The sequence below is a fragment of the Mercenaria mercenaria genome, chromosome 12 (genome assembly GCF_021730395.1).
Source record: "Mercenaria mercenaria strain notata chromosome 12, MADL_Memer_1, whole genome shotgun sequence".
Classification (NCBI taxonomy): Eukaryota; Metazoa; Mollusca; class Bivalvia; order Venerida; family Veneridae; genus Mercenaria; species Mercenaria mercenaria.
In genome coordinates this window covers 1,157,687-1,181,844 of record NC_069372.1, presented here as the reverse complement: position 1 = coordinate 1,181,844, position 24,158 = coordinate 1,157,687, and the positions used below count along the sequence as shown (strand labels likewise).

The 24,158-nt window shown below is 34.9% G+C and overlaps 1 protein-coding gene across 1 annotated transcript; it reads left to right on the top strand.

The window, feature by feature from the left end:
• Positions 1 to 688: 688 nt before the first annotated feature.
• On the top strand, positions 689 to 23,038 carry LOC123535340 (cytochrome P450 4A2-like). The gene is made up of 12 exons (XM_045317956.2): positions 689 to 902; positions 4,228 to 4,423; positions 4,890 to 5,017; positions 5,968 to 6,095; positions 7,866 to 7,922; positions 8,057 to 8,180; positions 8,515 to 8,650; positions 10,294 to 10,417; positions 18,552 to 18,747; positions 19,017 to 19,099; positions 21,424 to 21,489; positions 22,814 to 23,038. Exons 1-12 carry the CDS (start codon positions 750 to 752, stop codon positions 22,911 to 22,913), a joined length of 1,491 nt encoding a protein of 496 aa, XP_045173891.2. The 5' UTR covers positions 689 to 749; the 3' UTR covers positions 22,914 to 23,038.
• Positions 23,039 to 24,158: the final 1,120 nt, after the last annotated feature.

The following is a 24,158-nucleotide window of genomic DNA, read 5'->3' as shown; positions in this document are numbered from 1 at the left end:
ACATCTAACGATCGTTAAGACCTCCCGCTAAGCTCAATATAGGGAGAGTGAAGTTCTACTGACTTCGAATCACTTACCCTTACATTTATGGGTTTGAAACCTAGCTTGTAGTGTAGAATTCTGTCATGTATTGAAGTCATCCAGTTGCTTTGCGGAAGGTCAAATGCGCGTCTGTGAGTTAAATAATGCCTGGGGGCATCTTGTCATCTCCCTTCACCGTGAAAAGCTGGAAAGTCACCATATGACCTAGAATTGTACCGGTGCTGGTAAAAACCCAACTCAGCATAACAATTTGGAAAGGATAGCATGCATCACCGACTGAATGGATATTTTTGTTGAATATTGCACATTTTAATCTGATTATTAAACATTTCTTTTTTTTATATATAGACAAAGGGTATTAAGGTGTTTTTTTTTTCAAAACTTTCTGGCGGTAAATGAAAACGATTTTTAGAACGTGGCTTTCCCTGTTGGATATTCATCCTTGTTTTAATGAGAAAAAATGACGCACAATAGGGACTGGAGCTAATCTTTGCAAATTTCATTAGCATTTACACAAATAACGCATGCAAAAAATAGAATTTGGTCATAAGGTCATATAGATTACTTTAATATTTACCTTAACCAAACACTGGGTAAACACATGCGTTATCAGTCTGTTTATTTGAACGCTGATGTCCCAAATACAGTAGTCAGAAGCGAACTTCACCGTAAGTAGTGTCATCGAAACGTAAGTCTGGATCAAAACTATGGATGTATTAGTAAAAACAGTGGTTATTGGAGCACTGGTGTTTATTTTTTGGAAATTTGTCGTCACTTTGTGGAATTATATACAGCTGTGTAAGAAACTTGAGAAAATTCCACAGAAACCGTCTCATTGGTTATTTGGTCATAGCAGAGAGGTAAAGATTTTGACATAAATCTCATGGTTAAGAGGTAAAGATTTTGACATAAATCTCATGGTAAAGATTTTGACATAAATCTCATGGTTAAGAGGTAAAGATTTTGACATAAATCTCATGGTTAAGAGGTAAAGATTTTGACATGAATCTCATGATAAAGAGGTATAAATTTTGACATCAACCTCACGGAAAAGAGGTAATATTATGGTATAAATCTCGTGGTAAATTACAAAGATTTTGACATAAATCTCATGGTAAAGAGGTAATGAGGTAGACATTTGATATAAATCTCATTATAAACAAGTAAGATTTGTACACAAGTCTCATAGTAGAATGCAAAATATATCTACTTAAGTCTAATGACAGAAGTAAATACTTCGACAGAAATATCCGAGATGTTGCCAATGCCATTTTGGAAGGAAGCTGCATATAGTGATATACGGTTGCCCAACACTTTTGGCGCCGAAACTGCCTGACATGGCACTGAAGTCGAATTTTGCAACATTGACGTTTGCCTATAACTATTCTCCGTGACAATTTGATTAAAGACTTTGTGTCCTCCACCTCTGATACATGTATGGAAGTTAGCAGTTACTTGCGCGGAGAACAGGCAGTTTGTACTAGTACAGAATCAAGGAACACTGGTTAGGTTATCTGCCCGCTGTTACATAACTGAAATACTTTTGAAAAAACGGACTGATCTTAAATACCGGAAACAGGACTAGTTTCAAACAGGGGGGAAAGAACTCCGAAAACAAAAAATAAAGCCGTACTCTTAGTTAACTTTTAACACGGTCTGTCCTACTTTCGTCTGAAAACGAGGATGTCAGAATTATAACGAGAAACATTCCAGAAGTATTTATGGCTTCAGTGTACAACTCAGAAAGTGCTCAGTCTGCTTTCAAATGACAAAGAAGTGATTTAGATTTGGATGTGTCATAGTATTACATTGTCGGTACGCACGGTTTGATCCATCAAAGCCGTAACAGGTTTTTTTTTCTCTCGAGAATTGCGGCCAGATATAAGTTGTACGTCATGCTAAAGTTTTCCGATAGTGGAAGTACCGTCTATTTGAATTTTTAAATATCTTTAATGATGTCAATTGTATAGCAACAAAAATGAATTTTCCTATTGTAAAAATCGAGCAACATTACAATTTTGGAAAGAAAATTGGTTTAAGAAGTTTTACATTTTTTTTTACGCGGAAATGTTGCTTTTATGCCACAAAGATACCGAGCTGTACCTCAGGAACAACTACGTGTACATATATTGAATTCGAACTAACACAAGCCTTCCCAACCATCAAGCCCGCTTAAATAACCAAGTTAGATAACTCACGGTTGATTTTCCTGTATATTAAGCCTTCTGTCGACTTAACCCTTACCATGCTGGACACGACTGATTTTGCCTTTGCGACATCTGTGCAGTCTGATCAAGATCTGCACTGTTCACCATTCAGTCAGTATCATTTTGGTAAGCACCCCTTGTAACAGTTAATGGTACTGTCCAGATGTTGGACAGATGTTTGCATGCAACTATCAAGCTTTATCTCTGCACGTATATTGGACTGAAACTCTACATTAGCCTTTGCAGTTATCAGACCTACTGAAGTAACAAAGTAAGGTAACTCTTGGTTAAATATAATTCAAATTATTGCCCTTTTGAACTTAAAAATTTCGGTTGAAATATTGCGTGCAACTAACTATCAAGCAGTCTCTCAGTAACATCTATACAAATATATTGAAATGAAACTTCCCACAAAGTTTCCTAACTCTCAAACCTGCTTTTCCAAATTATGTCCCTTTAGAATTTAGAAAATTAGTTAAAGTTTAGCCTGCTGCAATGAAAGATCAAGCTGTATCTTATTTACAACTACATACTATTGATGTTTCATATCCGTTAAATGTGCGTACAAGTTAACAAACTCTTGTTTGAAACCAGCTCAAATTGTGGTCCTTTTACAACTTGGAAAACTCTTGCTTAAAGTCTTGCAAACTAGCTGTTATCATTGCCAAAATAAATTGATTTATAATGAATCGCAGCAGTCTTGTGTAAATCTTGCTTGATGGTAATGGAAGTTACAGACCTAATTGACTAAGAATGTGTCAAATAGTCGTGCGCGCTGCGTATTCATCTACAATTTTATTTACGATTAGTGCATACGCTTTTACTTTTTTTCTCATGATTAATAACTGACTTCCGCTGTGTCCAAACATTTGATATCCTACAATATTATACAATTTAATTTTTAAGAGATAACTTTCCTGTCCATAAACAAATTCAGCGTCGTCTAGTCAGAAGCCTGTCTAGTACCGCCCATCGGTAACCTCAAAGCTTTGATTTCTGTAACCTTAAAGATTGCCTTTCATTTTTCACAGGTAAAGCAAAAGGAAAATTAAAAATAAAATATGCTTATGGTAAATCATAAATTTCAAATATTTTAAGTATAGGGCAATATTCGATAAGGTTAAAAATTTGTGTAGTATCACAATATAATATTATTTGTTTATATCTTAAGTGTACAAATCATTAAACACCTGAGATAAGATAAGGTCACATGAGGTCAGTGTCTTCAGCTAAGGGAGATAAATAAATCATATAAAACCATGATTTGGTGAAAACGCTCAAACACTTCTTAGACCAAAGACTCATAGACTAGATGAACAGGTCAAAGACTTGGAGAATATACTGATTTCTTATTTTCAGGGCAAAGACTGGGAGAATATACTGACTTCTTATTTTCAGGGCAAAGACTGGGAGAATATACTGACTTCTTATTTTCAGGGCAAAGACTCGGAGAATACACTGACTTCTTATTTTCAGGGCAAAGACTCGGAGAATACACGACTTCTTATTTTCAGGGCAAAGACTCGAAGAATATACTGATTTTTTATTTTCAGGGCAAAGACTCGGAGAATACACTGACGTCTTATTTTCAGGGCAAAGACTCGGAGAATATAGTTACTGACTTCTTATTTTCAAGTCAGGAGCTCAAAAATACATTCTACCCTGATTTCCAATTTTCAGGGCAAAGACTCGGTGAATACATTTACTCAATGACTAGAAGAATACAGTGACTTCCCATTTTCAGGCCAAAGACTCAAAGAATACATTGACTGCTTATTTTCAGGTCAAGGACTCAAAGAATACGTTGACTGATTATTTTCAGGTCAAGGACTCAAAGAATACATTGACTTCTTATTTTCAGGTCAAAGACTCAAAGAATACACTGGCTGCTTATTTTCAGGTCAAAGACTCAAAGAATACATTGACTGCTTATTTTCAGGTCAAAGACTCAAAGAATACATTGACTTCTAATTTTCAGGTCAAAGACTCAAAGACTTACTTCGACTATGTTAAGGATGTTATGAAAGGTGGTAGTAAAGTATATTGCATATGGAACGGCCCATTTCCCCTTTTAGGGGTGTGTCATCCAGAAACCTTTCAACAACTCAATAAACAAGAAATAAACAAAGCGCGCGGACTGACAGGTCCATACAGATTAATTCAGCCGTGGATAGGTATATAATATATCCTTTTTTTTGTTATTTCCTTTTTAAATTTGCGTTCATGACACATGAGAATATCGTGCTATGATAAACATCACTTCTAAAATGGAAAAATGAATGACGTCACCCTCTACAGCCATATACTCTAATTGGATATTGTGCGTTTAAATCAACTTGGCGGGGCGGGGTTTCGCGACGGTCCACTGCATTATTGTGCAGGAGACAACCTGATTTCTTATTCAGCGGCCATCTACCTTACATTGTAACCAATGTAGCGTTGAATTTTAGTCGTTGGTTATATTGCTGTACCTATTTTGCTCGTTTTTTTTAGATTGCCATTATTTGCATAAGTCAGAGATTAACTCCGCCCCGCCAGGTCAAATAAAACGCACAATAGTTACAAGTATAATCATAAAGAAAGACTTCTTCCCAACTTTTGTTTGGTATTTCTTTTAGCTCATTAATGCTTTTTTTCCAGGAGAAGGTCTGTTGGTGAGTGGAGATAAAAAATGGGAACGAAATAGGAGACTTCTAACGCCAGCGTTCCATTTTGATATCCTGTCTGGATACCTGAAAGTGATGAATGACGTCACAGATATATTTCTGGTGCGAAATAGAATATTTGCTTTTATATAATTTATTCAAAGAATGAGAGTGTTTGGCTAGAACTTGATTTGGAACTGTCCCGGATTTTAAATTATTTTTTATTTATATTTTTGTTGGATTCCGGCACGCCGACGCAATTATAGGTAATATGGCATATTTCCAGCTTTTCATGAGCAGAAGACCCGGGTGCCCCTCCAAATGGGCATCTGGTAGAACCACCTAACTAGTATTTAAATTCGTCATAATAAGAATATCTGCAAAGGCATTTATTACTGGTGCTAGATGGGTGTGGCGTGAGGAGTGTTGCACATTTCACTACCTCTCATTGACAGTCCCAGTCAAACTGAGTCTTCCATTATTTTATTTGGTTATGTTCAGTGCTTTCAGAGGATCTTTAAACATTTTGAATTCCCAGTTTACTTTTTGTCACTGGCCGAGTCATTGCGATTACCAGCTGTGTTTCTATTTGTCTCCGGGGGGGGGGGGGGGGGGGGGGGGTGCGGTGGCGAAGCGGAAGTTCTAAGTCTAAGTGCGTGTTCTAGTAAATACCGAAGCAATTATTTCTTCACTGGATATGTTTTACATTGTCGATATATTTGTGTACATATTTACATTTGTGTAATGTTTACATTTATGTACTTATTTATTATGCCTATCACACTGCATACACTGCTATAGGATGCCATTTTGAGGGAACTGCGTTTTTAGAAAGTCGTTTTATCTATTGGATTTATTTCATTGTCTTGTAAACAGATACATAAATGACTCCGCCTGCTATATTTTCCTGACTGGCTCTGTTTACGATGCCTGGCAATTGTTGCGTTAAGTTTTCTCAATGCGTCCATAGATTCTTCTTTTAAATTTCCATTTTATTATTTATTGATAATAATGTTTTACCCCCGTCTTTTGTTTAATCTTAAAACATATTTATAAAGCGTTTTATTCGACAGGACAAGCTGGGGAAAGGGTTAGAGCAGAGCGAGTCGATGGACATATTCCCTTATGTTTGTAGATCAACACTAGATATCATGCTTCGATGTTCCCTGTCTTACGACGGAAGCATGTTGGAAAACGAAGAGTACGATCAAAATTCATTATTCTAATCACGTGGATTTTATTCCTACTCGCCCCCAACACCCCCCCCCCCCCTCTCCACCACACACACACACACCCACAACACACCCAAGAAAAAAAAAGACGAACCTCACTGTCGCATTATGTATACTGTATATTTGACAATTCACATGTCTTTTTTTATTTTGTGTTTTAACAAAGGACATAATAGCGTTATCAAGAATTCACATTTTTCAGTTTTTTTCCACAATAAAACGGCCTGCTCAAGAGCCAATTTTACACCAGCTCATGTAAGAATCAAAATGTTGATAATCAAAGCGCTGAAAGCACAGAAAGATTGAAACCCGCATTTGATGTGCAATAAACCACTCCGCCTGGTGTAACCATGAAACATCTGCAACTATGTTACCTTATAGTATATACTAGAAATTCTGCTCTGACTAAATATTCCATTCATGTCTTTTTTATTCAAACTAAAGAGGCGTACCCTGCATCTAGCAGATTAAAATTTTGCAACCGTATATTATGGGCTAGACATACGTAAAAGAAGAACTTTTTGCATTTTTCAAGAACTACTCCAACTTGGACGAATAGTTTCCTATGTAGCGTTTGTCTATAATAAATCGCTATCCACCCAAAATTGTACAGCAACAAAGTGATACATAGTAAAACGTGAATTTCATTTTTATTGTTGGGACGTTTAGCTGAAATTTTTGTTGATGTTGTCTTATGAATAAGTTCCGGTTGTCTCTAAAATAATCAAGAAAGAAGGTAAAATAGCGTGGTTTTCGCAGCGAGCGGTGCCGTATTTTTATGTTCTTAAAGTACACTGCTTGGTGATGTTCGATGTTTCTTTTATTTGTTCCTTTTGATTCAATGATTCATTTACACATGGTTTCTGGAGATATTTAATTGCACTCAGTTATAGTGTATGCCTCTTTAACATTTAGCAGGTGATATAAACGTTAATTCACTAAAAATCTGTAGAAAATGCTATATTTAAACTGCCAGTATGTCATAGTTTCTCTTCCGATTTTCTAAAGATATACATCATTAAAAAGTTTGCGATCTTAATTTTTGAAAGTTGTATGATATGATTTAATATATTTTCATTTGTTAAACATGACCAGGAACTTTTACAGAGAATGTAGAGAGATATGCGGGCAATATACTCGTAAATAATCAATAAAAATAGTGCGGAAATAAAATAGAATGGCGGATTAATCTGCTTCTAATCAGTGAAAAATGTCATTATTGATACTCTTGCAATCTTCAGAATAGGATTGTAATAGTTTGAACCCACCTCGCGGTTTCAACCTAAAACTCAAACTGCTTTGGAAAGAAAATACTTTGAATAAAATTATACAGCACTTCTAACCATAAATTTCAATAGGACATTATCTTCTAGTGGCCTTCGTAGTCGAATAATATCACTTACCCTCATTGCTACGAGTTCGAGATGTAGAATTCTAAAATGCGTTAAACCTTACCCTGCTAAACTTTTATAATGGACTGGTCCATCATTCAGTTTGGGCAGTACCATTTATTATTCAAAGGGGTAATTATTGAAAATTGACTGACTGAATAGCGAACAGTGTAGACCATGATCAGACTGCACGCATGTGCAGGCTGATCTTGGTCTGCACTTATCGCAAAGGCAAAATCACTTGCCGCTAGCTAGCTAAGGTTAAAGCTAGCGAAAGTATCAGATGCACACTCATGCATTAAGTATTGTTTAATAATGGGTATAATTCATATTGTTTACAAATTTCAGGCATAGGTACATCAAGGCAGTACAACAATTGTCAACATTATTATGGCATCGAATGACGTAAGTTTAACTTTGGTATCTAACCTTATAAAATAAAAATAAAAAAAGTAACAAAAATGAAGATAATAAATTTTATTTTTAATGTTAACCTGAATATAGACAGAATGCTGCACATGTCTTATTCTTTCTTACAGGACACCGCTTTTGCTTTTCGACTTTATTTATAACTTGTCTCCGGTTGGACGGGAGCATAAACGTCTTTTAGATGTGGTTCATGAGTTCACAGCAGATATAATTGCGACAAGACAAAAACTTCTGGTAAACTAGGCTAGAGTGAATTATTACATAAACCCTTACATAAATCGAATGTATGAAAATATCTTATTGTTATAGTATTTGTCCAAAGCAAACAATGGTTATTAAGTATTCTGTGGATAAGAGGGAATTTAAAAATATATCATTATCACTCACTTCTTTTGATTTTAATTTTGTTAGAAAAAGTATAAAATACATGATTATTTTCGCCTTTGTTTAAAGTAGTCTATGTAATGATATTTCATACTATTGTTCTCTTTTACAAAGGCAGCCTTTTGTGAATCATGCTTTGATTGTTGATAATGAAATCCATTACTTTTTTTCTCACTTATATTAGAAACAACAACCGGATCTTACAAAACATAAGAGGCGTCTTGATTTCCTTGATATATTGCTGACGGCAAAAGATGAACATGGACATGGCTTATCTCAACAAGAAATACAAGATGAAGTGGATACATTTACTTTTGAGGGTATTTTTACATTTGGGGGTATTATTGTTTGATGGATACATTTGCATTTGAGGGTATTATTATTGAGCTGTTGCATTTATATTTGAGGGTATTATTGTTGAGCTGATACATATACATTTGAGGGTATTATGTTGAATGGATATATTTACATTTGAAGGTATTTTTGTTGAGCTGATACATTTACATTTGAGGTTATTATTATTGGGCTGATACATATACATTTGAGGGTATTATGTTGAGCTGATGTATTTACATTTGAGGTTATTATTATTGGGCTGATACATTTACATTTGAGGTTATTATTATTGGGCTGATACATTTACATTTGAGGTTATTATTATTGGACTGATACATATACATTTGAGAATATTATTGTTGAACGGATGCATTTACATTTGAGGTTATTATTATTGGGCTAATACATTTACATTTGAGGGTATTATTGTTGAACGGATGCATTTACATTTGAGGTTATTATTATTGGGCTGATACATTTACATTGAGGGCGTTATGTTGCGCTGATGTATTTACATTTGAGGTTATTATTATTGGGCTGATACATTTACATTTGAGTTTATTATTATTGGGCTGATACATATACATTTGAGGGTATTATTGTTGAACGGAGGCATTTACATTTGAGGTTATTATTATTGGGCTGATACATATACATTTGAGGGTATTATTGTTGAACGGATGCATTTACATTTGAGGTTATTATTATTGGGCTGATAAATTTACATTTGAGGTTATTATTATTGGGCTGATACATATACATTTGAGGGTATTATTGTTTAACGGATGCATTTACATTTGAGGTTATTATTTTTGGGCTGATACATATACATTTGAGGTATTATTGTTGAACGGATGCATTTACATTTGAGGTTATTATTATTGGGCTGATACATTTACATTTGAGGGTATTATTGTTGAACGGAGGCATTTACATTTGAGGTTATTATTACTGGGCTGATACATTTACATTTGAGGGTATTATGTTGCGCTGATGTATTTACATTTGAAGTTATTATTATTGGGCTGATACATTTACATTTGAGGTTATTATTATTGGGCTGATACATTTACATTTGAGGGTATTATTGTTGAACGGATGCATTTACATTTGAGGGTATTATTATTGGGCTGATACATTTACATTTGAGGGTATTATTGTTGAATGGATACATTTACATTTGAGGATATTATTATGGAATGGATACATTTACATTTGAGGGTATTATTGTTGAATGGATATATTTACATTTGAATATATTCTTTTGAGCTGATACATTTACATTTAAGCTTGATACTACAGCCATTGGGCCGAATCACTAGTCAACAGCTCTTAATTACTTCAATTACTTCATTGTGTCACATACGACTTTATTTTGCCAATAGAAATAGTTTGCAGGTACCTTTATGGTAATGCTCCATTGTTTTGAAAGAAGGAAACATGATATCAGTTCTTGTTTCATATTCAAACATTGATTCATTTACTTTTCGAGGCATAGTCAAAGATTGAAGATAAAAAGCTAATCTTGCACATTTTCGAAAGAAGTGAAGATAAGCCTGGTATCAGTGCAGGCGTAGTTCGCCTGTAGATGTGTTTATGTATATGTCACAGTTCATTATTTTTCTAGGACATGACACCACCGGCTCGGCGATTAGTTATGCAATCTATGCACTTGGCCAGTACCCGGAAATACAAGAACAAGTTTACCAGGATATACAGAATATTGCTGGCGATGTCAAGGAAATTTCACAGTAAGACCGAGACGCCCGCTTTATCTAAATAATATTAAAAAGAAGCTGAATATATGAATTCATTCCTTTTAACCTTTACCCTGTTAAATTTCTACAATGGATAGATCTGTCAGTAAGTTTGGGCAGTGCCACTTATTATTCGAAGGAGTGTTCACTGATAATATACTGATTGAATAGCGAACAGTGTAGACCTTGATCTTGGTCTGCACTGACCGCAAAGGCAGAATCACCTTCCGGCAGCAAGCTAAAGTGAGTGAGTGAGTTGGGTTTTACGGCGAATCGACACAAAATGGTCATATATCGCCGAGAAGAAGTCATATTGCAAACGCCAACTGTAACGCCTAAACATTGATGTAAAAATGTAAAGCATACCTAGAAACATCCATGTAAAAATGTAAAGAACACTATGAATAATGTAAAACATATCTAAAAGCATCCATTTAAAATGTAAAGCATATCTAAAAACAGTAATGTAAAAATGTATGTACGTGTGTGTTAAAATATCAGCTGCAAACATAATAATATTGCAAGATGTAAATAAAAATAAGAAGTGTTATTGCATGACTGCGGCATTTTTCTTTGAAGTTTTGTGTTTTCTAAATTCTGGTATCGCCACGGTTAGCCGTGCTCTAAATTCCGTTGCACACAGGTATCGCTCACAGTTTTCTCTGTCTGGGATGTAGAACAATACACAAATTAGCAAGTGTTGCTGTGAAGGTATTGAAAATGATAAGCTATTTGAAATAATTGATTACTGTATGTCTGTAGTTTAGTTCCCTACATCCTGATTTAAAACTTGATTTTTTAAGTAACATAAAAATATAACTGCAAAAATGATTATGATATTCTATTCAGTTTAAAAATATGCTCTAGGTGTTTATTCCATTGATACATGAAACTTTCTGCTCATCAGGTTTGTTGATAAAATTAGCCACGTGGGAATTGTTTACATTCTCTATTTCTCCAGGGTTCATGACATCGTTAGCGCCTTTTGGCAAATTCAAATTTTTAGCAGTTAGTTTAAATTATTTCTGAAACTCTATTTCATAACTTTTTGTTTTAAAAAATAATTACAATAATCGATAAAGAATGTTTCAATGTGTATTTCACTTTTTTATAACTTTTTTTCAGTAATTTATTTAAAAGTTTGAAAAAGGGATCTCTGATGTGAAGCATGCATAATTTATATAAAAACCTGCCCAGCGCCATCTTCTGGCTTTTATAAGGCAGTTGGGGGTTTATCATGAAATGTTTCTAAGGGAGGCTCAAGAGGGGAAATATTTTTAAATATTTCAAATTTAAGATATGTATAAGTTAGATAATACATAAAAGTGTGTTACCGGCTGGTATCATCATGCGCGGGGGAATCTCAGGGAACGTAATTTGGGTAGCAAACGAGCCTCGTAGAGGCGAGTTTGCTATCAAATTACGTTCCCTGAGATTCTCCCAAGCATGATGATACTCGCCGGTAACACACGCGTATGTATTGTCTAACTGATTTATTGCATGATTAAAAACAGTAAACTGAACACATTTTTTAAATATCTTAAATTTAAAATATTGAAAACTATTTCCCCTCTCGAGCCTCCCTTAGAAACATTTCATGGTAAACCCCCAACTACCATATAAAAGCCAGAAGATTGCGCCGGGCAGGTTTTTATATAAATTATGCATGCTTCACGTCAGATCCCTTTTTCAAAATTTTAAATAAACTACTGAAAAAAAAAAGTTATAAAAATGTGCATAAATACGCATTGAAACATTCGTTATCAATTGGTGTAATTGTTTTTCAAAACAAATAGTTGTGAAATAGAGTTTCAAAAATAATTTAAACTAACTGCTAAATATTTTGAATTTGCCGGCGGGGGGTGGGGGGAGGGGTTGCGGGGAGGCGCTAACGAGGTCATGAACCATGGAGAAATAGGGAATGTAAGCAAACCCCACGTGGCTAATTTTATCAACAAACATTTCATGTATCGATGAAATTAACACCTAGAGCATATTGTAAAGCTTTGCCAGAAACGTAATTTGAATTTTTAAACTGAATAGAATATCATAATCATTTTTGCAGTTATATTTTTATGTTATTTAAAAAATCAAGTTTTAAATCAAGATGTAGAGAACTAAACTACAGAAATACAGTAATAAATTATTTCAAATAGCTTATCATTTTCAATACCTTATCACAACAACACTTGCTAATTTGTGTGTATTGTTCTACATCCCAGACAGAGAAAACTGTGAGCGATACCTGTGTGCAACGGAATTTAGAGCACGGCTAACCGTGGCGATACCAGAATTTAGAAAACACAAAACTTCAAAGGAAAATGCCGCAGTCATGCAATAATTAGAAATGTGTTAAGTTTACTCTTTTTAATCATGCAATAAATCAGTTAGACAATACATACTCGTGTGTTACCGGCGAGTATCATCATGCTTGGGAGAATCTCAGGGAACGTAATTTGATAGCAAACTCGCCTCTACGAGCCTCGTTTGCTACCCAAATTACGTTCCCTGAGATTCCCCCGCGCATGATGATACCAGCCGGTAACACACTTTTATGTATTATCTAACTTATACTTAGATCTTTTGATATATTCCTATCTGCTTTAAAAACGATAAAATATCTCCAACTGAAACGTTGTCAAATAATTCTCTCAAAGATTGAACGTCATAATATGTACTGCGTTGTGTAGCAAAGTCCACACAGTCGATTAAAATGTGTTTAATAGTTAGCGGTGTTTGACATGGTACACATTCGGGTTGATCTTCTTTATTCAAAAGGTAAGAGTGAGTCAAACGGGTATGACCTATTCGACAGCGAGAAAGAACAACTTCCTCCCTGCGAACAGATCTGTTCCCTTGGTGCCATTCCCCTAGAGTAGGTTTGATATCATGAAGTTTATTGAATGAAGCACGGTTCCATGACGACTGCCATTTGGATAAAATGTATTTGTTTATATTGGGCCTAAAATCGGTATGTGGTAATTTCAAATTAGATTGTGATAATAAAAGGGATTTCTTTGCTGCAATATCAGCATCCTCGTTTCCATGAATACCAACATGACAAGGAATCCGGCAAAATATGATAAACGTTTTTAAAGATAGTTCATGAAGCCTGAGAAGAATATTTTGAATGAATGGATTTTCCATATTTCGGTTATGAATTGACTGTAAAACAGAAAGCGAGTCGGAAAAGATAATAAATTTTTCTGCACTATTTTTTTATATAAAATTTAGAGCTAAATCAATAGCTTTGGCCTCGGCTGAAAATATTGTTGCATTATTTGGCAAACGTAATTTTGATTGATGAAGGAGGCTGACAGCAGCACAGTCAACCTTTGATTCATCTTTTGAACCGTCTGTGTAAATTGCAAAATAGTCCTTGTAAGTTGATTTGATTTCATGATATTTGGACTTGAATATTTCAGGGTTTGTTTCAGACTTTCTAAAGTTTTCAAATCGAAAAGAACTGTAGGGGTATGAAGGGTCCATGGTGGTGTATCTGGAATTGAATTTTCTTTAATACCATCGAATTTGAAGTCAGTTTCATTCATAGAAGATTGTATGCGAAATCCAAACGGTTTGATTTGTTTTGGTTTTTCCTCATATGAATCGAAGTACTTTGGTTTAAAAATAATTTCATGAGCAGGATTGGATTTGTTGGCAGCCACTCTTAAAGCATATTGCAGTGAAAGTTTTTCTCGGCGTGTGTAAAGAGATGGTTCGTTTGCTTTAGCATATAAACTTTCAACTGGCGATGTTCGGAATGCACCAAGAGCAATACGAAGACCTTGATTATGTATGGTATCTAACATTTGTAAATAAGATTTTCTTGCGGAACCATAAACAATACAGCCGTAATCTAGCTTAGATCTAATTAAAGCCCTATAAAGTCTTAATAAACCGTGCGATCGGCTCCCCAATTAGTATTTGAAATTACCTTTAAAAGATTTAATGACTTCAGACATTTGGCTTTCAAGTATTTTATATGCGGTACAAACGAAAGCTTTTTATCAAAGATAACACCAAGAAATTTTGCTTCATCAACAACGGGTATTTTTGTACCATTTAGAAAAAGCTCAGGGTCACAATGATGTTTCCGTAATTGGCAAAAGTGGACACATTGAGTTTTCGATTGGGAAAATTTAAACCCATTTTCCCTGGCCCAAGTTTGGACTTTATTCAAACACTGTTGTAATTGGCGTTCAATCGTACGCATATTTTTTGAACGATAACATATCAAAAAATCGTCAACATATAATGAACAGTCTGTTCCTGGTAACAAACATTTCACAATATTATTAATTTTGATGCTAAAAAGTGTGACAGATAAAATTGAACCTTGTGGAACTCCCTGTTCTTGCTCAAAAGAGTCAGAAAGGATATCACCAACACGTACTTTAAAACTTCGATCAGATAAAAATTGTGATATAAATGTTGGCAGACGACCTTTTAAACCTATGTCGTTAAGATCATTCATGATACCATATTTCCATGTAGTGTCATAAGCTTTTTCTAAATCGAAAAAGACAGACACTAGATGCTCTTTTTAGGCTGGCGATATTCGCCAGACTATTATAACCATATATCGAGCTTCTGTAAAGTTCAACAGGTGCTGAGACTGACAACACAAAATATAATTTCATGCGCAGTTCAAATAGTCCGCCACGTTAATCAGTTTTGCCATAGAGTTGTATAAAGATTGTTAAACTTACCTGTTTCAATAGATCTACTTGCGCAAACATGTTATAATAATGTTTTATTTTTCTAACGGTAAATACTTGAAAGATAACATTAGAAAATATTACATAAGGATGGTAAATTAATTCGCCTCCATGAATGAAATGTCGGTATGAATTGAACTAACTCAACGTTGACCGCTTCGTTATAGATTATGACCTCGGTCTATAAGGAGCTAAGTAAACAAACGCTGGTTCCGAGAAACAATCGTCGATATGAATTATACTGCGCATTATTCGACGACGTGACATAACGTGGAAAATAAGAAATATGAAATATCAATTAAAATGAACTTATAGTGATATGAGTTATGTCAGGTCTTATATTTAGGGCTTAAGTTTTAAGAAACTATTCTTTCAGATCATTTGCTATAGGTACTAAGGGACGTAATCGCTGCGTGATTGCCACCGTAACGTGATAAGAAAAAATGACCACATTATACCTGTTTTTAGGCTATTCTTATACTAAATTCGTTTTAAACATTCTGACGAATACTGAAAGATATAATGTAAAAATTAATTAAAGCGTTTTGTCACCAATTTGCTTTAAGGGTGGGGGTGTAGATGTAGTGAGTTTTGTTTAAACACACGTTTTCAACTTTTTTCAGGTTATATTAAGATAGTGGACCCGTATTGGTAATGTTTAACAATTGCACTAACTTGATACAGTTCTGAAGTTAACACATTTCGCACTGCGATTCATCTTTAAATGACTTTTACCGTGTCGTTGTTGTTTGTTTGTTTGTTTTTTGTTTGTTAATTTTGTATAAGTTATGTCTATTTTTCCTCCAGCTGAAACAGAGACAAATTTCAAAGTGATAGCCATTGTGCAAAACGATCACAGAGAATTCATTTTACCAAATATTTTTCTAAATGAAACCTCAAAATATTGCGTAACAATTATAAAACACAAAATAAAATTGGCGATAACAATTTTTCTGGGGAGCCTTGAGTAAAAGGATTTAATCGGAAAGAAATTAAGTTCCATCTTTTGAAAATTATGGCCTTGCTCTATGCATTCATAAAGAACCATAGGACAGAAGTAAAACCTACCTACCTACATTTATTCAAAACTTTGTAAAAATAAATGCAAAATCAAGAACTTTTACAAATGTAATTAAGTATTTTTCAAAGACGTCTAAACATTCACCGTTCAGGTCAAATTCATTTGAAACAGCAAGAAATGATTAAGAAATGGCTAATCAAATAAAACATTTCCGCTTTTGTACGACAGATCAATGATAATATGTCTTAAAAAAACAACAGTTTACGTTACTCGAAAAAAGAAAAATAATGAACAAAGTTTGGTCCTAGTAGGGTTTGAACCTACGCCCTCCTGAAAAATTAGTTAAAGTAATCTCATGGAAGGAATTGAATAGTCTTTAAAAAAAATACATTATTACGGGTACGTCAATTTTCCTAACCATCGTATTAAGGAAGCAACATGACTAGACAATAATCATTAACAGTCCGGTTTATAGCGGGGTTCGAGCCCAAAATTTCCCTCATACCGACAAGAAAATCGCCCCATTTGATCAATGTTCATACATTCACACATAATGTGTGTGTTGGGTGGGGGATTGCATATCGAAATATAGATGTTGTGTTTGTTACCTTTATATTTTATCTGATATTATGTCCCTCAATGTTTATTATTGCTTCGTAAGAAACATATATAAACGGTTATGGCACGCCAATTGTCCAATAATAACGTTAACCCAGGTTTACGGTAAAAAAAGTAGAATTAACAATTACAGATAAACAAGGGTTTTCGAACGTAAAATCAGGTTTTTCTAATACTTACCCATATTTTCGGGCGAAAACACGCCTATGAACCCAGGTTTCAACTAGGTTTTTCAATTGAACTTTGAATTTCAGCCGTTATTTTAAGTTCACGAGCGCGAACCTATGTTTACGGAAGTAAACCAGGGTTCTCGGGTGTAAACCATAGCTTACGAACGTGAACATATGTTAACGATCGAGAATTTAGGTTTACGACCGTGAACATGGGTTTACAACCGTAAACATAGGTTAACGCTGGTGAACATAGGATAATGACCAAACATCATAGTTTTGTTCGAGAAACCAAGTGTTTCGAATTTAAACCTACGTTCACGTTCATAAACTATGGCTCACGCTCGTAAACCCAAGTTCATGGTCGTAAACATAGGTTCACGTCCTTATACAATGGTTCTCGGCAATCAAATTACATCCTTTGTCGAAAAACTATGATTATCGAATACTAACATAAATTTTCGAGCGAACACACAGTATAACGGGCTTAAACTATAGTTTACTCTCTTGGACCCATGTTTACGTCCGATAAACTAGGTTTCTCGATTGAACTTTAACTTTGATGCACAAGTTAATCAAGATCACAACAATACCCTATGCTCGCCTTAGTTTAATATGGAAAACCCATAATATCTAAGATTTTGCAAACATCTTTCCCGCACAGTTTTCATTCAGTGTTTTGTGGTAGCCAGCCTTTCTGTACTTTCAGTACTTTGATTTAATAAATGCATCACGAAGCTAAAGGTTAATAATGATTTTCTTTACAATGTTGACGGATATTACATATGCAATTACATGCAAATGCTCTTTTACAGATACCCAAATTTCCAAACAGAACGCGTATTTTGTGTGTTTTGTTTGTTTGCTTTTTTTTTTTTTTTTTTTTTTGGCTAACGTACACATTTACCTAAAACGTATTTATGGTGCATCGCAATATAACGCAATATCAGTATATTTTGATACAAAAACAGGTTATTTTTTCACCATGTCCCTTTTAGTGCTAAGGAATGTTTCAGTTTTATTTGAAGTAACATTGATATGAAATATGTTTTTGACGGATTTCTATCTGTCCGACATATATTATTAATTGTTGCATAATGATAATTCTTTTCTTCTATTCGTATTTATACATGCCTAACATTTACGTTTGGTAATAAAACTATATTTCAGATGTATGAATATATTATTATGATATTGCAACTTAAAGATATTCTGATTTATAAATAAACTTTGTATTTATCATCAGCTAGAACAGTACGTAATACATTGAATGCGCATCAACTTAAAGGACTACGGTTCTCTCGCGGAATAATACAAATCTACTGCGCTCCTAAAGTCGCGCAATATTTCCACTGCATAACTTGTGCATATTTCACGATACAAATTTAATAACCTATACTTACATGATTCCCTAAAAAAATCACTGGTCAATAGTTTGCGCTACTGACCGGTCTATAGTTTAGCACTAAATTTTGCTAGGTTAAAGTGAAAAGCTTAGCAAAATATACTAAAATTATTTCTGATGTCCTTCTGACCTCGGGCAATAGTCGTAACAGTTGACCGTCAAAGCAATCTTTAAGTGTATAATGTATTTACAGACATGAACTGAACCAATTCAAATACCTGCCGCTCTTCATTAAGGAGGTGATGAGGTTTTATAGTCCGGTGCCAGTGGTTTCAAGGCAGAATTCCAAACAGCTTGTTCTGGATGGAAAGGTGATACCTCCGGGAATGAGAATCGACATTAATATTCTGGCCATACACCACAATACAGATATCTGGAAATGCCCGGAGGTAAAATTAAAATCCTAAAGAAACTGTATACTTAGTTTTCTGATATAGACAAGTGTTGAACTAACCTTTTAGTTCAATAAACATTGAACTGGAGACGGACACGAAGCAGCTATACAACAAAAGCCAGTTGTGAAATTTCTTTGAATACATACATGTATTTTAATATTAGTAATTAATCAAAGTAAGTGATACTACCACATTTCGAGATTGTTTAAGAATCATTTGATTCTGGCATAAATCAGTTATTTGAAAGGCATTTTATGTTGCAGAAGTTTGATCCGAGTAGATTTGACAGGGAGCACCGTGATGAAACAGACATATACGGATTTATTCCATTTTCTGCGGGATCAAGGTAGAGTATGTTAAGTTAATTAAAAAAAACAACAACTGCCAAATGTTCTTGGTTTTGAAAAAAAAAAACAAAAAAAAAAAACCAACAAAAAACGTATGTATAACCTATCTGTACCCAGTCACGCATGTTTCATGGTAATCAATTATGCATGTCTTCTAAGTTGGGATTTTAGTCGTGCTATCACGCATTTCCTTTGGTTTAAATGATAAATTTTCGGAAGAAGACAGAAATAAACCAACCACAACGACAAAGATCCAGTACGAATAACAACGTTCAAGTCTTCCGGCAATCTGATCACCTCGGCCTTTATGTTACGCAATGGATACGTATTATACGGAGAATACGGAAATACCCGATGTTTCACGATTCAGTCTTCCGAGTAAATCTAATCGAACCGTTTTGAATAATCGGACATTTCCGTGCAATTCCGTATTCTCTGTATGCTATTTCGGCTTTCACTGGCTTGTTGCTCTTATGAGCTCCGTAAACAAACGAAGAATGCCGAAAAAGCATAAAAAGATCACACGTAAATTGCCGATTGTCATTACGGGCGCTTTAATTAATGTGGACATTCAAAATATTGTAACAAACATACATGTAGTAGTTCAAAGTTTACTAATCTAGAACATAGTTCTTAAAGTTTGGAGTGTTGTCACCGTTCTTTACGGTGTTCCATTTGGACAATCGTGACTTTTTATTTAATACTCAACCGCGATGCACGATGGTACGATGACGAAAACGCGATAGCGCGATGGCACGATGATGAAACAACGATGGTATGATGGTGAAAATGCGATGGCACGATGATGAAATCGCGATGGTGCAATGGTACGATGGTGAAATGTCGATGTAATATCGCGTTTTCATCATCGTACCATCGCGGTTTCACCGTCGTACAATCACGTTTTCACCATCGTGCAAACGCGATGGCACGCTGGTACGATGATGAAAACGCGATGGTACGATGATACGATGGTGAAAACGCGATGGTACGATGTTGAAAACGCGATATTACATCGACATTTCACCATCGTACCATCGCATCATCGCGATTTCATCATCGTACCATGGCGCTTTCACCATCGTACCATCGTTGTTTCATCATCGTACCATCGCACCATCGCGTTTTCGTCATCATACCATCGTACATCGCGGTTAAGGATTAAAAAAAAAGTCACGATTGTCCAAACGGAACACGTAGTTCTGCTCTGGCAGTCCTGCCATTCTATCATCCATTATGGATAAGAAACATAACCTGATTTTCCATTGTCGCAGTCATTTATCATTAGGATGTTCTGTCTGTAACAGGTTTTATTTTGAATAGTACACTAACGTTCTAAACACTCTGGAACATACTGTTCCTGTTTTACTAGATTTACTTATACAGTATGTTTAGTATTTAGAGGTTAATACACGACAGAGCCGGGCCGGGAGGTGATAATCGGCCCGGAAAATGAATAATGGCCCGAGGGCTTTAGCCCGAGGGACAATATGAATTCCGGGCCGATTATCACCTCCCGGCCTGGCTCTGTCGTGTATTAATGTCTTTAATACATATGTTTGGTTGTACTACACAAGGGAATTACAACTCCTGACGTTAATAGGCCCTCCTTCCTTGACGGTAAGGAGTGAAATGTACATAAATCGTATTTATGTATCTAACAAGCTCATTAAATGGTTCGCCTCTCTAATAATTCAATAAAATCATATGTGTCCTTTTCCGACACGCTTATAACAGCATTCAAGTTTTGCAAACGGTTTGCTAACGACCCCAACGTCCGCTCGCCCGCCATGTTGAAAGCGCATAGACCATGATGACGTTATTTATGACCATTGGTTTCACGCGCATGTGTTCACCGGGCCGATTATGATTATGAGTTTTCGGCCCCGGCCGATAAGTGATAATCAGTGCGTAAAAGAAATAATCTGCTAAAACGAATACATTTTTGTTATTGTATATAGTAACATATGTATTAAGTTCGGAATAGGCAACGGAGTAGGCGGTAGCACAAATACGTACGTTCATACTGCCGCACTGAAAGTAGTGACGTGACGCTCTGTGCTCATTGCAGACCTGGAGCGGTCTTCTACGCAAGACCGGAAGTGATTATAATTTGGAGCGAACGTCAAAAATACGCAAATTATTGCATGTCCGCACGCATTTAGCGTATAATATATATAATATACTGACTAAAGGTTAGGGTGAGTATTACCATGGTTACAAAATATATACATTAAAGATACTTTTCATTCAAACTACTTGAAGCCGGAGTCTGTAGTTTATACACAGGCGCTTCATACTTTTCACACTTTCATATTTTCAGAAATTGTATTGGCCAAGTATTTGCTACAAATGAGATCAAAATAACGCTCGCAAAACTGGTGAAAAGGTAATTTATTGTACCCATTTGTGTTTATTTCTTTTACAAAGAATAATATGTAAATTGTGTAACAACTGCCTTATGGTTGATCCATCGGATATTTGGTAGGGTTGTGTGTCCATATCTACGTCAATATATTTTGTAAATGTTTTATTTTGTCCGCTGAACATAATTATGCATATGTGTCTGTTGATGCTGCATACTGATTTTGTGTATTGATACTATGTATCGATACTTTGTATGTATACAGAATATTAATTGATAATGATATTGATATACTTGATACCGATGTTGATACTTTACATTAACGTAAAATATGAGCCGCGCCATGAGAAAATCAACACAGTGGGTTTGCGACCAGCATGGATCCAGAGCAGCCTGCGCATCCGCGCGGTCTGGTCAGGATCCATGCTGTTCGGTAACAGTTTCTCCAATTCCAATATGCTTTAAAAGCGACCAGCATGGGTCCTGACCAGACTGCGCGGATGCGCAGGCTGCTCTGGATCCATGTTGGTCGCAAAGCCACTATGTTGGTTTTCTCATGGCACGGCTCAATTATTATATGAGTTAACAATAAAAGTTATAAACACAGTAATTTCAAAATATAAGATCAACCTCAACGTATGATTTCGGATGAGCAAGTGTTTTCACTACTTTGAAATCATTGGTATTCGCGGGGGACAAGTTTCGGGAGTTTCATGGTTGTGTAAACAATGGTTTAGTCAATCCATGTATTAAAATACAAAATAACTCCTAAAATCCCATTCAGCTGATCTTCAGATCTTCAGACCTTGACATCCCGGGACTAATTCATATCACCGCGAAATTGCCGTTGTGGTAAAAAAAAACAAAAAAAAAACAAACAAAAAAACACAAAAAAAACACGAAATTTTATACACACGAAATTAAATGACTTCACATTATCATTCACTTCGGTTGGCTTGATCTTATGAAACTGCGTATGTCTTTACACAACTTTTTTTCTATTAGTATCAAAAATCCTAAAGCATCAGACTTATTTGTTTACTATTTAACATTAACCCTGCTAAATTTCTAAAATGGACTGATCCATCATTCAATTTGGGCAGTGACACTTATTATTCGAAGGGGTGATCACTGAAAATTTACTGACTGAACAGCGGACAGTGCAAAACACAATTAGCCTGTGCAGGCTGGTTTTGATCTGCACCGGTCGCAAAGGCAGAATAGGCTGACGGTTTTAAAACTAGATGCAGCAACGTCTTACGTGATTTTTCGTTTATTTATAATTAACATATTTATCTATATATCATAGTAGTATATGTATTGTTCGTTACTTTTTTCCTTCTTGCAGGTACATTGTGTTACCAGTGAAGGACCATAAACCCGAGTATCAACCGGATGTAGTAATGAGGTCATTAAATGGACTTCCGGTTATATTAAAACGAAGATAATTGGAAGTTAGCGACCGGAGCATGTGCATAAATGTGCAAGACAATCAAGAGAATAATAGTTAACAGAATGCAATATGTACGCTAAATGGCTCTTTGAAAACAATAAAAAGATGGCTTTTAAATCAGTTGTAATGTAAAACTATTTACTGATTTCCAAAGTTATGTTCTGTACACCTTATGCATAATCGTGCACTTATCTAGATAAAATTTGCAGAAACATTTCTATGTGCTTAATTAATACATTTTTGTATTACCTATTGATTTTTGTGAATTCTAATTAAAGCCTCGTGTTCATTACTCAAATGTTATACTAACTTATGTATACTCAATTGTGACAAAAGGTTCAATCAATCTCTTTGCGCTATTGCTTCTGCAAAGGCATTGAATACTAAGTATTCTATTTAAGATTATTTTGAATGGGCATAGATAAATAAGAGAAACAGTTCTTCTCTATACTCAACGGTCGTATAACGTAATATGAAGTAGCTTCCGTGCAGTTGGTATATAACAAGAAACACGTGCATAAATAGTTAGGTAGTCACAAAAGGCATTAAAGCTACTCGCCCACAGTTTGGGTTAACTTTTTCAAGATGTTCATTTCCACCAAGTTCGGCATAGAATGTATATATGACACTGAAAATGATAAAGTAGATGAAAAGAAAAGTTGGCTATTGGTAAAATGCAATAAGAATTTAAATTTTCTGCATTATTTCAAAAGCGTTGCAACGGTCACTGTAATTTTGGTTATTTATAAGAATATCTTGCAAAATTCTTATGTCACTCTGTTTGTACCACTAGTCACTTTCAGAGTAGTCACTTTTTATGGATTTTTGAGATAAATCATTTTTCGGCTAAAATATGTGGGTTAGTCCCTTTAAAGCATTCGTGTTGCCTACATTACAAAAATATCACAAAATATATTGATGACAACATAAAAAAGGCGGATATAACTTATTTTAGATATTTATTTGAACAGTTTTTCCTTAATTCTGTAAAACATATTTTGCACTTTTCCAACTAGAATGAAAGAAAATTATTACAAGAAACTATAGAAATGAATCTGTTGCAAAGGGTATTTGCTAATAATTTAGCAGTGTGTAAATGACGCCGTAAACACAGTAAAAATAAAACCAACTTTATGTTATGCATTTCTTTCTTAGACAATAGTGCGTGAACTATTCATAACCCCTGTGGAAGGAACTTGTTTTGTTATGAATAATCATTGATTCATAATTTATTATGTTT

Coding starts and splice junctions, on each gene's coding strand:
- LOC123535340 (XM_045317956.2), top strand. CDS start 750: ATGGATGTATTAGTAAAAACAGTGGTTATTGGAGCACTGGTGTTTATT. Junction 903..4,227: donor TATTTGGTCATAGCAGAGAG/GTAAAGATTTTG, acceptor TCTAATTTTCAG/GTCAAAGACTCAAAGACTTA. Junction 8,181..8,514: donor CGACAAGACAAAAACTTCTG/GTAAACTAGGCT, acceptor CACTTATATTAG/AAACAACAACCGGATCTTAC.